The 15,340-nt window shown below is 42.3% G+C and overlaps 2 protein-coding genes across 4 annotated transcripts in view; both read right to left on the bottom strand.

Annotated features, from left to right (window-relative positions):
- Positions 1 to 1,359: 1,359 nt before the first annotated feature.
- On the bottom strand, positions 1,360 to 6,117 carry znf622 (zinc finger protein 622). 3 transcript variants are annotated; one of them, XM_028977551.1, is made up of 7 exons: positions 6,037 to 6,117; positions 4,177 to 4,734; positions 3,648 to 3,911; positions 3,249 to 3,411; positions 3,041 to 3,156; positions 2,173 to 2,316; positions 1,360 to 1,822 (listed from the first exon to the last, which is right to left on the bottom strand). In XM_028977551.1, exons 2-7 carry the CDS (start codon positions 4,730 to 4,732, stop codon positions 1,689 to 1,691), a joined length of 1,377 nt encoding a protein of 458 aa, XP_028833384.1. In that variant the 5' UTR covers positions 4,733 to 4,734; positions 6,037 to 6,117; the 3' UTR covers positions 1,360 to 1,688. The 3 variants fall into 3 exon arrangements, with proteins under 3 accessions (XP_028833384.1, XP_028833385.1, XP_028833383.1); XM_028977552.1 differs by having other exon boundaries at positions 3,648 to 3,908; positions 4,177 to 4,738; positions 6,037 to 6,116; XM_028977550.1 differs by having other exon boundaries at positions 4,177 to 4,738; positions 6,037 to 6,116.
- A 3,615-nt stretch (positions 6,118 to 9,732) lies between these two features.
- The window catches only part of LOC114788402 (single-stranded DNA-binding protein 3), a 46,623-nt gene continuing 41,015 nt past the window's right edge, over positions 9,733 to 15,340 (bottom strand). Inside the window, exons 7-18 of the mRNA XM_028976950.1 lie at positions 15,149 to 15,208; positions 14,672 to 14,738; positions 14,522 to 14,589; positions 13,450 to 13,514; positions 13,026 to 13,071; positions 12,818 to 12,853; positions 12,361 to 12,415; positions 11,896 to 11,966; positions 11,537 to 11,615; positions 11,406 to 11,434; positions 11,216 to 11,317; positions 9,733 to 10,578 (exon numbers count right to left, since the gene is read on the bottom strand). Of these exons, the coding sequence (XP_028832783.1) occupies positions 10,549 to 10,578; positions 11,216 to 11,317; positions 11,406 to 11,434; positions 11,537 to 11,615; positions 11,896 to 11,966; positions 12,361 to 12,415; positions 12,818 to 12,853; positions 13,026 to 13,071; positions 13,450 to 13,514; positions 14,522 to 14,589; positions 14,672 to 14,738; positions 15,149 to 15,208 (708 nt within the window). The 3' untranslated portion in view covers positions 9,733 to 10,548. The remainder of the gene's footprint in view (positions 10,579 to 11,215; positions 11,318 to 11,405; positions 11,435 to 11,536; positions 11,616 to 11,895; positions 11,967 to 12,360; positions 12,416 to 12,817; positions 12,854 to 13,025; positions 13,072 to 13,449; positions 13,515 to 14,521; positions 14,590 to 14,671; positions 14,739 to 15,148; positions 15,209 to 15,340) is intronic.

Consider the following 15,340-nt stretch of genomic DNA (forward strand, 5'->3'; position numbering starts at 1 on the left):
GGATGGGAGGAGGGAGGTTGGCCTTCTTCAGCTTCCTGAGGAAGTCCAGAAGTTTTCTTGGTGGTGTTGAGGCTCCAGGAGAGGTTGTCTGTCAGGTGCACACCCAGGAACATCACACATCTGACGATCTCAACAAAAGATCCATTGATGTGCAGTGGGTGGGGACAGTTGGTTTCTTCTTGAAGTTGACAACCATCTCTTTGGTCTTGGTGGCATTGAGTGTCAGGCTGTTGCTCTTTCACCAATCCACCAGATGTTTTATCTCTTCTCTGTAGGCAGACTCATCGTTGTTGGTGATGAGCCCCACTAGTGTTGTGTCACCTGTGAACTTGATGATGTGGTTTGAACTGTACTGTGCAGCACATTTGTGTGTCAGCAGAGTGAACAGCAGTGGGCTGAGCAGCATCCCTGTGGTGAACCTGTGCTCAGTCTGAGGACCTTGGAGATGTTATTTCCTATAGACACAGACTGACGCCTGTCTGTTAGGAATTCCAAGATCCAGCTGCAGAGTGGAGAGTTTATTCCCAGAATTAGTCCAACTTCCTTACCAGCTTCTGAGGGATGACCGTATTGAATGCCTAGCAACCTTTCCCGCTCATGTAGATTCCTTCTCTACAATATTCCTTCTCTACAGAACAGCTCAGTCACTGAGTATTTTCAAATGGCAGCTCAAGACCTTCCTCTTTAGAGAATATTTAGATTAACTTGTAACCTTCTTATTGTCGAACTTGTGTACAGAATCTACAACAGAGTGAATAAAAAGATTGTTTTCATGAACCAGAACTGATCACTTCATCGATGGTAACTTGAAAGCACGTTGTAAGTCGCTCTGGATAAGGGCGTCTGCCAAATGCCTTAAATGTAAATAATGAATAAACAGCATTCTGGCGTGTCTTTCTTGTCTAGGTGGGAGAGGGTTGTGTGAAGAGCAGACGAGATTGCATCATCTGTGGAGCGGTTTGTGATTCTGTGGAAGTTGGGTCTTCATGTGCCTCAGAACCAGCCTCTCACAGCACTTCAAAATGATGGTTGTGAGTGATTGTGTAGTCATTGAGGCAGGACACAGTTGACTTCGCACAAGTGTCACATATGATATCTAGTGAAGCCCTGTATTTGTCTGTGCCATCTCTGGAGGTGTATATTATTTTACTGCAACATTCCACAAGGACTCAAAGATAAAAGATGATTTAGAGTAATGTAGTAATAATAATCCTCTAATAACAAACAATTAATGCAAATATGGTTTGTGATAAATAAAGTAAAACAATGCATTTTATGTCATAAATGATTGAAGAACACAGGCAAAATGTGCAATAATTACATTTTATTGAGAGAAAAAAAAAAAAAAAAAAAGTCATGTCTGTACACTGACTTATTTATATCCAATTTAAAATTTGATACAAATATTCCAGATATACATGATTAATCATATAACCATAAAAATATGTTAAATCTTTGAATGTTCCCCAGATAGGGTATTGGTTCAATCTGTGTAACCACAGAACAGAGATATGCTCACCATGTGCTCATACCTAAGCCATTACTAGAATTCATTAAGTAGTTAAATCATGCAATGTCCTGGGGAAATTATCAAAATATCATTTAATGAGACATGACAGCAGATGTAGGGTTTTGAAAAAAGTCTGAAAGGCAGACCAGCCCCCTGATTGGACAAACACATATGGGAATTAAAACATGACTTGAGCCCTGAAATGGGCCTGCTTTGTGGCGTTGTTGTTCATGCCCATTTTCAACCTCCACTTGGATTTCATCCGCTGGACGTACTGCATGTCCTTCTGTTGCCGCAGTGTCCCACTGATACCTGGCAAACACAGGAGAAGAGAGGTCTGCTACTGTATGTTGTCATTTTGGATAACTATTCATAATAATTTAGTTAGCATTTAGTCCTGTTGGGAGTGATAAGAAGATAAACAGTTGGAGAATTAAAGGTGATAAAACAATAAAGGATGGGCTGATATAGTTATGTCCAATAATGAAAATGACCATTTTGGAAGATACAAGCATGGAGACGCCATTTTTGTGAATCCAGTGGCAGGATCACCATAGCAGTTTACACTTGTCACTTTTAGTTCAGACTGAAGCAGGTACTATGACATTCACTTTAAAGACACCGGACATATACACAGCATCAAGTGTAAATGCCCCTTTTACCTGCACCGCCACCCCATCCAAGAGCCCGGTACTGTCTGAGGACTCTCCCAACAGCCTTCTGGTTATGAGCCACCACCACAGCCCGTTGAACCCCGAACCTCTGCTTATAGTAGCGCATTAGAGAGCGATGGCCAATCTTCGCACCTGAACACAATAGTTAAACCATTTTATTGGTACAAACACAGTGAAGCTGCTTAGCTAAGAAAAACTGCTTTCGATCCAGCGCATCACTTTTTCCAGTTACAGCCTTATTTCAAAATGGATTAAATGCATTTTTTTTCCCTCAGAATTCTACACACAACACCCCATCATGACAACGTGAAAGCACATAAGTGTTAACAGCCTTTGATCAATACTTTGTCGATGCACCTCTGTGCTCATTGGGATCTTCAAAGTAGCAGAAATTTTCCTGTAACCTTCCCCAGATTTGTGCCTTGCAACATTCCTGTCTCAGAGCTCTACAGACAATTCCTTTGGCTTCTTGCTTGGTTTGTGCTCTGACATAAACTGTCTACTGTGGGACCTTATATAGACGGTGTGTGTCTTTCCAAATAATACAATCAATTGTTTTTCCACTGATGGACTCCAATTAAGCTGCAGAAACATCTCAAGCATGATCAGGACAAACAGGAGGCTCTTGAGCTCAATTTTGAGCTTCATGGCAAAGGCTGTGAATACTTATATGTGCTTTCTCATTTTTTTGTGTGTGGAATAAGTAATGCACTGTGAATAATTTCTGGATGCACAGTATATCCTTTTTAATCTGCTACTTTTATATTGTTTAAAATGAGTATGAAAATTCTGGCTTATTTTACACACTGTGAAAAAAAATTGTGTAAATGACATTTACAAGAAAGTGAAATTTTACCTGATGGCAACGTAAGCTCCAGAGTTTCATCATCAAATGCCACATTCGTTTCAGCCGGCAACTCTCCGCCCTTCATCTCTACATCACCCCCATCTTTTGCATCAGGGTAGCTGCTCCTGTTTTTTTTTTTTTTTAGATGAACAGAAATGGCTATCATATGTATATACATCGCATAGGTGCATTAATTTTATTCTATCTGGTACACTACCTAAAATCATAAAAATCTGCAAACTCAAGTGCTGCATCGCCATCTGTGAAGAGTTTACAGTGGCTCTTATCGATCATGTGGGACTGTACAGCATCCGTGGAGTAAAATGAGCGACCTTTCTCATTACACCACAGACACACGTTTCCCGCTCCAACCTTCTCTCCTGGAAAACAAATGCCATAAAAATACAGAAATATTATAGTTCAGTAAAATAACACAGGAATAAGCAGAAGCAGCCTATCCCTGATTATCTTGTATTCAATAGGCATTAGAGTGCTGTTTGTTAAATTCAGTTTAGCTTTTTATGTCAAATAAAATGAATCAATCAACAAATGACTAATGTGCATTTCTCTAAATGAACCTAGATGAGGCAATGTGACAAAGTGAAAACATTCATACCTAGGTAAGCGATGAGGCCTCTCAAGTCCACCAGGTACTCTATATCTGGCAGGAAGAAGCTGTGCACTTTGGTCATGTGGGCCACATTCCGGCTGAGTGAGCGAGAGTGCTGACCACAGAACAGGCAGTCTGTCACCGGAATGGTCCCAGGAAGAGAACCTGGCTCTTCTGAGGAACCTTCTTCCATTTCCTTTTCTTCATCAGCAGCCATCTCTTCATCCTCCTCCTCCTCCTCATCATCATCACCCACATCTTCCCACTCTTCTATCAGGAAACAGCAGGTATGAAACTAGTAGATTACATTACATTACTTCAGCGGCAAGAATTTATTTAATACGACAAATCTACAGAAATGTCGAAGGGATCTATAATCAAAAATGCCATACATGTATTCATCTCTAGTTGATCATTTATATTCAGGTTTATTAAGAAAGTGTAACTATATTTAATAATGCTGATTTAGGGAGGCCTTTGTTTATTAAATGAGCTATGGGGCTGGTATGGACAATCCATACCAATCTCAAAATACCTTCCTCCTCCTCCTCTGCTTCTTCTTCCCGAGCTAACTTCTTTGCCTGCTGTTCAAACCAGTGCATTCGTGGAGGTTTATCTGGTCGGGCACCATCCCTCCCATCTGTGTTTGTGGTTTTGGAAGATTTGTGCCTCTGCTGTTCCAGTAATGCCTTCTGCAGCGCCTCGTTCTGTGCGTCTTTGCCCATCTCTGCTCCCTTCTCCAGGTTCTTCTCATTCATCTGCTGAACGGTCTGCTTGGCGGCGGACAGGGCGCGTTTCTCAGCCTGCTGGTGCTTGTTGGACTGGAGGTGGTTGGTGTATGCATTGGAACTGGAGAAGCGCTTGTTGCAGGTGGCACAGGTCTGCCCACCACTCTGCGCCTGACCCTGCTCCATCTCAGCCGCTGCCCTCTGCGCCAGCACCCGCTCCTGGAAGTTCTCAGCAGTGACAGGGGGCATGTCGGCCACCTTGCGTTTCAGGTTGTATCGGTGCCAGTCTGTCTTGTAGTGAGCCCTCTGCACCTCGCCGTCGGCAAAGGACACACGACAGCTGATGCAGGTATAGGACGCCATTGCTGCCTAAATGAAAGAAGCTACTTTATGACATCTTCATGGACTCCAACACATGGCAGTGGTGGCCTAGCAGGTAAAGAAGTGGACCCATAATAAGGTTCAAATCTTGAGCCACCAAATAGTGCCACTGACAAAAGCACCGTCCCCACACACTGCTCCCTCAGGGGATGGGTTAAATGCAGGGACCACACTGTGCGCACTGGGTGCTGTGCTGTGTCACATGTGACAACTAATCACTTTCATATCCAGAACTAGCATAGGATTCTGATGAACACTGGCTCAGTCACCACTACCATGAATGATCATTTATGGCATTTTCACTGTCACAGGTTAGTGAAAAGGTTAGTGATTAGTTGTCACGTGACACAGAAGAGCACCCAGTGCACACAGTGAAATGTGGTCTCTGCATTTAACCCATCTCGGGGAGCATTGTTTGGGGACGTTACCTTGGCGGTTCATGGGTTCCCCGCTAGGGCACCACTGCCCCAGATGCCCTCATTAAGAGCAACTTACAATCAGTAGTTACAGAAACTAGTGGTGAGTATTGGCAAGGATCTCACGATACATCGGTCATGGTCTGATTATATCATGATGTATTGTGATTATATATTTACAGTGCCATCTACAGGAGTGGAGGACTCTCGTCCCTGCTGAGCTCAAAAAAGAAAACGCTCGACAGCACCATCTGGTGGACCACATTTGTATACAAAAACAGATATTTGATGACACAATATCACCACGTAAAATACTGCGATATATTTCTGTATCGATATTTTCCCCCAAGAGACGTTCAGGGTAAAGTGTAAGAGGCAAATGTGTCTACTTCCACCCACAACCATCAACCCTTCAGCACAATCAAATCGCCTCCAGCCCACAAGGACAAAACTTTGCACTGTGCGCAATCTGCTCCTTTCCACGGAGCGGTGATGGCGCCGCGGGTCACTCCGTCACCGGTGGAATGGCCAGAGTCTACGGACGGTTTTAAACGAGGACTTAAACCTTCTTTTTAGCGGAACATATGTGGCTCTAATTTACGGGGCTTTTTGTATTGCTGTGTATTGCGGCGCCAATTCTTCTGTAAAACGCGTAATAAATTAAATATATTATTATCATTACTACATGTGAATGGCAATGCAAATGTAACTGCGCAGCACTGAACAACATTTTTGAAGACAGGTCTGTTTACTATAGAATAAACGTGATAGCCACGAAAATGACTAACGTTACAGATCCTCCTCCATACATAATTGCGTTCACATTTCGAAACACGTATATTAACAAGTAATTCTGTTTCAAAAGCTCACCAGAAAGCAGCGATCTGTGAACTCGCTAAAGCTTAAAGTCCACGAACACGTGGGGCGCGACGTCAGCAGGAAACCTTTGACTCATGACGTCAGAACGAGAACTACTCCGAGGGGCTGCAGCGCCGCCTGGCGGCCAGGCGGAGTTACGGCCGTAAGGCCGGCACAATTAAATTGTAGCTGCACAAAAATACAGATCCTGTAAACGTGAATTGAGAATAAATTAAATGCCTGGGCCGCGTAAAATGTAAAATTACCCAAAATATAAACATGAGTAATTAATCATAGCAACTAATTAATTTAAGAATTCACAATTAACCTCTGTCGGTCTAAATTTGGACTTTATTCAAGCAAATGTAAAGAGGTCAAAGTCAATTAAGACCCCAAAATATAATTATTACTGGAAACAACGAACACGTATGAAAACGATGCCCGGATGTTGGAGGAGCACCGGGCCTCGGTCGCGGGGGCCTTGCAGCCCCGAGGTCGCCGCTTCGCCGCGTTAATCAACGTGCAGCAGTCTCCCCCACGGACGCGCGGCCGCCACGACTCTTCGCCCCCGCACCGGCGCGGCAGGGCAGCGTGACTGATGCCGGCGGCGCGGTCCACGACCCCCGGGAGAGCAGGAGCGCGTCAGCACCGGCTCTTTATTTAGCAGGTTTTTTTTTCTTCATTAAAACACCGAGAAAGTAAACAGGTTAAAAAAAATATCATTAAGAGTTTTCTTTTATTATTAGTCATGTATCTACATTGCAGGGACACAGGCAAAAATAAGGAACGACTCCATGAAAAAACAAAAACAAATTACATTTATTATTGATGCAGTTTTTCCATCTTTTTCATTTTTTTTAATAAGCAACTTTGTTTAGTCTAAAGAAACTTTACAATATAAAGGAACATACAAAGGACTGTTTTATTTTACTACACAAGACACTTAAGTCCCTAAGACAAGGATCCAAACTACCCTAACATGAAATACAAAGCAAACCGCGGTGACAGACTGCTTCATATCCAATACTGCTTTGTTGTCAGAAAGAACAATGAAAGGGTGTCAGAGAAATCATCTCGCTCCTGCCTCCTCAGCCAGACACCGCGCCCTCCCCTCACCCTCCTAATGTTACATTATCATACAGCATCACAAGAAAATACAGAGATGGCCAACATAGTGACTGCATCACATGGAGGACTGGGAGAATAGCGGAGACTGAACTCTATACAACAGCATTTCAAGATAACATGGAGGGGGAGGAAGCACTCCTCCTCGTTTTTATTACTACTTTTTATTATTTAGAATGAGCTTTTTTTTTTTTTCCTTCTTTTTTTCAGTTTTATTTTAAATAGATAAAAATCCTTCATAGTAAAGTCAGCAATGTGTGGTCCCTGCCTGGTTTTAAAGAGACAATGTCCTCTGGGGTCATGTACATCGACAGTTGGAAAATGGTTCTACTAGCTATGGGAGTCCGGTACCACTGCTGGCTAACTGCAGTCTCTGCAGTCCATTTCTAATTTTAATTCATGACCTGTGACAAGTCTTTTAAAAGTGTGTTCCTATAGAATTAATGCACAAAGTCTTAAAACTGCTTGGGAGAGCACATTGCACTAAAATGCAAACGTGGTGACGTGGACTTTTTTTCTCTTTTTTTTTGGAAGATTTGAGTTCATTGGTAGTGACTGAAATATCAAAATGTCAATGATATCAAAATGCATTATACAGTATTTACAAAAAAATGTAATAAACGAGAAAAGTACACGTTTGAAGATTGAGATGAAGATCTAAGCTTAGAGCAGTGTGTGTGTGTGTGTTTGTATTCTTGTGGGTTTTGGGGCAATAGCGATCGGGTTCTGTGGGGTGGGAATGATTGTTCCGGACAGCAACCAGGCCCACCCCGATTTCCTGCAGTACTTGATCTGCTCCATTAGAAAATGTCTATGGTTCAGCTGCTATATAGACTAAAAACAGGAAGTAGAGTTGTGCTGCCTTATCACATCACCAGGCCTTTCCTCGCCTTGTCCAAACAAACCAAAAAAAAAAAAATACACTTAGTTTAAATACACAACAACAATTATCAAAAAAAAAAAAAAAAAAGTAAAAAGTACTGAACATTAAAATGGAGTACAGTCCAGACATATCAATGCCGTAGGTTCCAGCTCAAGGGAACCCATTCAGTTTTGCATCACCGATGAGGTACTCACATATGCAAAGGAGACTGGTTGCTAGGACTGTTACAAATTTCCAGACGTTGGCAACAGAATGAAAAAACATCTGGAAACCAAAAAAAAAAAAGAGCCCAGGTCTCCCATCAGTCCCTTCTGTACCCTTGTATCTAAGGCAGAGTGAGCTTTTGCAGAGCACATGAGCTACAGTCCATAAAACAAAATCCCACATCTGCCGCGCCGCAGGACGAACCACAGTCCACCGCTGGTTCTGGTTTTTATACTGTCCAATGGGAAACCAGGTTAAAACACAGCAGAAAGTAGAGCTGGAGCCAATCAGAGCCTGAGAAACAAGACCAGTGCCTGAGTCCTGGGAAGGCTTGCATACATATGAGTGGGGCATGTGATGGGTGGAGGGTCTCCATCAGAAGGATTCATAGACTGGTAAGCTAGGCTAGCACAACACGCAAGCTGGCATTACTCTTATTTACAAGCATGAGAAGCAGTTGAGTTTCATCCTCTACGTTTTTTCTCCTTTAGACAGTGTCAAACCAGGAATTGCAGACAGTGAAGGTATCTTCAGAGCTTCTGAGCATTTTGTGGTGTTACTTTTTGCCCCCCACTGAATAAAATTTTCAGGCACGCGCGCACACACACACACACACACACACATCTGGAATTGACAGTACCTTAAGTAAAATCAGAATATAAAAATCAGCTCCAAAGCAAGTTTAGAACACTGAAAATGTTTTAGCTTTGTTTAAGTAAAATGATCAATAATAATCAAATGATGTCGTATCTCATGATTTCAAACCAAAAGACTTAAGCAGTTCCTCTCCACTATCGCTTCATTTTAAACATGCAGAGGGATAGGACAGCCTCAGGGCCCTCCAAAGGACACAGGTAATGGTACAAATCGTTCGGAGGTATATTAGAACTCGTATATTTACATATATACTTTACAACCTGACTGTTGCAGGTTGCAAGACATACGTATGATAATTAATTACAAAACCAAAAATGCATAACCTTCTGAATCGAAGGGGTAACTGAAGGGTTAACTTTAAATTAACCTGTTTGCGTAGTCCATAAAAAAAAAAATAAAAATGTAGTACCATCCCAAAAAAAAAACAAAAAAAAACAGTTGTGTTTGATTTAGTCAATCCGACAGTTTGAGATTGATGATACAACAAAACATTGAAACCTGCATCATGAGTACAAGGTAAACATCAACTTGTTTGCTACTCACAGAAGTGTACAGATATTTAAACAGAACCAGCCGTGGGATCATGATAATACGTGAAACTGAATAAACGAGTGCTAGAAATGCAGCTCTAATTAATGATTAAAATAAAACGTATATTTTCTGGCTTCAGATACAGTTCAGGTCTCATCCATTCTACAATGGGATGGTGCTGATTTTTAAAGTGTCGGGGGGGGGGGGGGGGGGGGGGGGGGGGGGGGGGGGGGGGGGCAACAGACGTAGGTGTTACAGGATGCTGGGGTCAGCCACACGAAAAAAAAAAAAAAAAAAAAACACAGCAAACAGAAATAACATCTAAACAAAATTAACATAACCACGGTACAACTGGTGTGCTTATTCTGGTCATTGTCATGGTTGCAAAGATACACAATGTGCCCTTCAAAGGAAAAAAAAAAACCTAATCAATTATAATAATCAGAACAATATTAATAAAAACAATAATATTAATAATACAATACATACAAAGAATAATGAGAACATTTAATTGCCCAAAACTCATTAAAATTTACACGTTAAAAGAAAATAAAAATTAAATGGTAGGTTCAGACTTTTCCCCATCTCTTAAAACTACTGCATCCATAAGGTCACGAGATAAACCAACAAAAATATAAAATGAAAAGATGATTAGTTGAATGGGTGGTCCCTCCCCTTCTCTCTGGCCTCATTGTCTCGGGCCGGAGAGGAATCCAGGGAGGCAGGTCGAGTCAGTGAGGAGGGACTTCCTGTGGCTCGCAGGCTGCTTCCTGCCCCCACCGCCACTCCCGCCACCTCCACTCATTTTGCACGCGCTGGGGAGTGGAGGCTTCACAAGGGACCCATGCTCCAGGGGCATCCCAGGGGGCTGAGCAGTACAGAGTTCCCAAGGCAGTTTTCGAGGTGAGGTGGCCATTGTGGGGAAGTTAGGGGGGTTGGGGTGATGGTTTTTATAAAAATGTTGTTTGAATGTTTAATTTGTTATTGAGGTGCCAGGGTTGGGAGGCACAAAAAGAAATCAGATTAAAGGGGAAACACAAAATGATGGTTGAAAAGGGTACCAAAAAAACAAAAATAGAGGGAAAAAAATAATAAAAGGAAACAAACAAAAAAAAGAAGAAGAATCACACACTCATCGTCATGTTGGGTGAATACTGAAAAGAGAGAAGAGGGAAAGGGGAGGGGAGAGAGATGAGAGCAAGCACACAACAAATATGAAAACATTACACAATGCAGTACAGTGATGGCCTATCGGTGCATCCCAGAATGCAGCAGAATGCATGGTTGTGTTTACAAGGCAGTGACCAATGGGATCAATGACATTTCAAACTACCAGCTTTGAACTTCCTTCCCCAACAGTTGGCCTATTACAGGGCTGAGCTATCAGGCTACAACAGTGTATAAGTACATAACACTTAACCTATTGATGGAGTCTTAAAATCACTTAATTTTGCAATAAATTGGCCAAAACTGATAACAGTATGTGTATGAAAACAACCAGATTCATAATTTAAGGGAACAAAATACAAAAAAATGAGTTTGTTAAGAAAGAAAATTCAATTTGGGCGACAATGTGTACATTTATATCAGGATAATTTTATCTTGATATATTTCCTAGCCCATGGTAGGCGCTGCACTCACACTTTACCCTCTCATACGAACATGAATGACTTTGAGTCCTCACTATTGAATGCCAGCTGACTGGCGGTCAGGTCTGCGGCTGCTGGAATGAGCCATATGAATGGAGGATCAGAGGACTGGAGGGCTGGACTGAGGGTGGGCTCTACTCACACTTTCACTTTGGAATGGGTTGAGGAAGTTGCCGCCCATCTCGCCGTCATCACGTGGGGTGCCAGGGGGGTTGTTCATGCCTGCCATGTTGTTGGGAGAGTTCTGTGGGATTAAAAACAAGCAAATTAATAAGCAAACTAAAAACACACACATTTTCAAGTCAAATGCCTTCACACATATTTCTACAGACCTTTGGCAACCCATCCATGTCGCCAGAACCTAAGATAAAAATAAACAAACAAATAAATAAATAAATGATTATATATTAGCCTTCAGTTGATCATCTATACATATAACCAGCCTGTCTATGACAGCTCTCACCTAATGATCCATTCATATGGTGGGGTTCCATTGCACCCATTCCACCCATTGGGCCATCAGGACCAGGACCCATGGGGAACTGAGAGACAAAATAAAGATGTGAATATTATCATTTCAGCTTTAATAGTCTTAATGAGCATGTAAATCAGAATTTTATCAAACACCTGCTCTGTAGAAATCACAAAACAAGTCAAAATGCTAAACAAACACAGTCTACACCTTTAACACACAGACGGCCACATGTATCTAACAGATGAAGTCACATAGACAAAAAGTTAACAGCTATACAGATATAATGGATCAACTGCTGTCTTTTAACAATCTGTTTCACAAAGGAGATGATACAAGGTTCAACTCACATTAGGTCTGTTGCCGCCTGGTCCAATGGGATTCATCATTGTGTAGATATTTTCACTGGAGTTTGTGGAATCTGCAAAAATAACACACCCAAAAGAGAGATCATTATAAATACATTTCCGGATAACACATATGCACACACACCTCAAAAAACCTGATCCTGCTAATGAAGGGGTCGAAATGCATGCTGGGGACATGAGAACTGTGGGTCGCCAGAAAGGTAATAGAGAACTGCTGCTTTATTGGGCTGGTATTACTATTACTTGGTTTCGATTATCCAAGGTTGATTCAAGGACAGTGAAATGCACTGGTTGGTTCCATTGTACACAAAATTCATCTTTTTAAAACACCGGACCTCTCTAGGTCCAACCAGAAGTGGCTCTGTGACATGTAACTGTTCTCTTCACTCAACTGTATATTCACACATGTATAATACTGTTATTCTGACACACTAATACACAACTGACCTCCGGGACTTGGCATGATCGGAGTTCCTGGTGGACCCCCCCCTCCCGGAGGACCCTGGGAAAAAGAAATCATATGAGCTTTAGTGCACACACAGACACATTGCCCATAAATTCCTGCTCAGGCTCATAAAACCACTACCAATGCCTAGAGCTCCTGATGCAAACACAGCAGAGGAGCAATCTTAAAACAAAGACACTGTAAGGCACTGGGGAATTGTCGCGACAGTTTGACTAATGTGGAGATACTTTACTGGAAAAGGAGACGCCAACAGCAAAATGGAGGAAAATAGTAATTACTTGAGTAAAATATAATCTATATATTTACAAAGTTTAACATGTAGTTAATTTTGCATTTTAAATTTCTCTCCTTTTACCGCCACATCCCGTGCCATTCTTTTTTTTTGGGTCAAGAGTTAGTGCAGATGGCCAAGTGTACAGTCCACTGTTTGCTACTCACCACATAGTTGCCTGGAGATGAGGAGGAGTATGCTATCTGCGGGGACAAAAAAAAAAAAACTGTCATCTTAATGCACATTTATGAATGGTACACACAGCGTATACTGATAACATTAGCTTAACTCCCTCCTTAATAGCCTTAAGGACTCCTGTTCCACTGATAAAAAGCTACAGCTGAGATAACAATGGCATGATTCATTGACTCTTACAGAGTTAGCATTGGGGTTGGGCCACGGCCCCCGTCCTCCTGGGCCCCTGGAAGACAAAGAGCAGAAAGGAGCATGAGGAGATTGTTTGCACTATTCATGTTCATACTTATTTGCCTTGTTTAACATGTGACCCTTATATAATAAAACTATCAAGAACTGATGAGTATGAGTAGGATCAGAAAATGCTTAGTCTGGTGTGGGGGAAAAAAAAGCAATGGACACAAAGTGGGGTCTTTTGGTTTTGTAAAGCATTGGCAGCTATTAGCACCTGGGATTCAAAATGTCACACATCTGAATGCTACAGTGCTAAAGCATCTGCATGTTTGTCTGTGTCTGTGACCATGTCTGCAAAGAAATTATGATGTGACATTAGTGAAGTCTCCTTACATACAAATCCAGTCCTAAGAATGACTCAAGTACTCACATGTTCATGCCAGGCATTCCTGGCCCTCCTAGAGAGTTGGGCGGCGGTCTCATCCCACCATAGTTCTGCATAGTGGAAGCAAAGGGAGCATTTGGAATTAAAAAATAAGATTGAAGTAGCCGTGCTCATAACATACCCACCTACAAACCAGAGGACCATAAAAATCACAGGTTGGAACCCTACTTACTACTAGTTGAATAATTTGAGTGTTCAGGGGTAGGCTGCCCTAGTGCAGGTCAGTATTAAGTACTAGGGCAGCCTACCCCTGAAAAGACTTATTCGGTCAGTCAAATCTAAGCCACACAAATTTGAAATTTGTTTCTGCTTTTACCACAGAGGTGTCACTGGCATTCCAGAGTACTCCACAGAGTAGTTAAGGGTCAAAGATCGACAAGTCAAAGTAACTACCAACAACTAGTTCAGACTACACAATTTTAAACCCGGGGCAGCGGTGGCCTAGCGGTTAAGGAAGCAGCCCCGTAATCAGAAGGTTGCCGGTTTTACCTGTCATGGCTTCCCACTGCTCACCAAGGGTGATTGTTAAAAGCAGAGGACACATTTCGTTGTGTCACCGTGTGCTGTGTGTCACTTCACTTTCAATGTTGCTGAACAGGCAAACTATTGATTGATCAGTATGAACCCTTTTTGCAGTGTAAATCGTAATCCAATGATTTTGACGGTAATCAATTTCTTATGTTTGTCTACGGGTGTTTGTCAAAGTGTGTAATGTTGCGGGGCACATGCCAGTCTTTATGTGCCGGTGTAATGTCTGTGTGGGTGCACCGGGTCTAAAGCAAATCTTCTTTGTTCCACAGATTTTTCCCATTTGTCAAACAGATGCCTTACCAGCTGCCCATCTGTAGGCAGCCTGTGTTTACCGGCTCAGGGTTAAAAAAGGTGAGAAAGAGAGGGGACTGTAGGACACGGGCTTAAAGGCCAGACATCACTTCAGAATTTCATTTACCATGATGCACAGTGTAGAAAATATTGGCGGTAATTATGGGAATACCAATGTGGAAACATACTGCTGACCACTGGTAGTGCTAGAAGAAACTGTATAAAGTTGGTGTACCTGTGGTCCCATGCCACCCATTCCTCTGGGAGGGTTCATTCGCATTGGGCCCCCCATGTTAGGGTGTCCTGGCAAGAGAGGAGAAAGCATGAGTGAAGAGGGTGATAACCTCTGCCGCTGCAGTCCATCTGTGTTGAGATCTGCTGGTACCTTGAGGTCTGGTGGGGTCCAAACTGTTTGGCAGGAGTGGCTGTGACCCTGGAACGCCAACTGGAGGCTGAGAGACCGAAAGAATAGTGACTACAGTAAGTATTTATAGACATCAATATTTTCACAGTCAGCTATCAATGAAGTTTCAAAGCTCAATTATCATCACTGCAATTAACAAGAAACTTAACCCGGTGCTGCTTAGTGACAGCATGCTGCTCTTTATAAGAGCATAAGCTAATTGAATAAATCCATTATGTATCTGATGCAGTAGCATCAATATTTGAAAATCTGGATACTCCGTGAGGTGCTAGAGTCATGCCAACAAAATGCTAGAGAATTACGGGAGGAAAAATACTGAAAGGCATATTGGAGCTGTAATAAACTGCATCACCACTTCATAAAATCCAAATGATTTCTTGCATATGCATGTGTGAAGCCTTCCAAGTACATGAGCATTGATCAGAGGGCAAACGGTACCTGATTTGGCATGCGGAGTGATGGCCGGGGTCCACCTGGGTACCGCGGAGACATGAACGGCTGCCAGGGACAGAAGGATGGGGAAGTGAAGGCGGGGCAGAGAGAGGGAGAGAAATAAAAGCGGTGTGGTTTGTTAGACTGAACAGAGCAGAAATGTTGCCGATTCAAACATGCGCACAGGTAACAAACGGC

This window comes from Denticeps clupeoides, chromosome 4, assembly GCF_900700375.1.
Source record: "Denticeps clupeoides chromosome 4, fDenClu1.1, whole genome shotgun sequence".
Taxonomy (NCBI): domain Eukaryota; kingdom Metazoa; phylum Chordata; class Actinopteri; order Clupeiformes; family Denticipitidae; genus Denticeps; species Denticeps clupeoides.

Excerpts from the sequence above, each read along its gene's own strand:
- znf622 (XM_028977551.1), bottom strand. The coding sequence starts at position 4,732 with ATGGCGTCCTATACCTGCATCAGCTGTCGTGTGTCCTTTGCCGACGGC. Across the intron at positions 3,412-3,647 it reads AGGCCTCATCGCTTACCTAG|GAGAGAAGGTTGGAGCGGGA; the intron begins GTATGAATGTTT and ends TTTGTTTTCCAG. Across the intron at positions 2,317-3,040 it reads GGAGCTTACGTTGCCATCAG|GTGCGAAGATTGGCCATCGC; the intron begins GTAAAATTTCAC and ends TATTGTGTTCAG.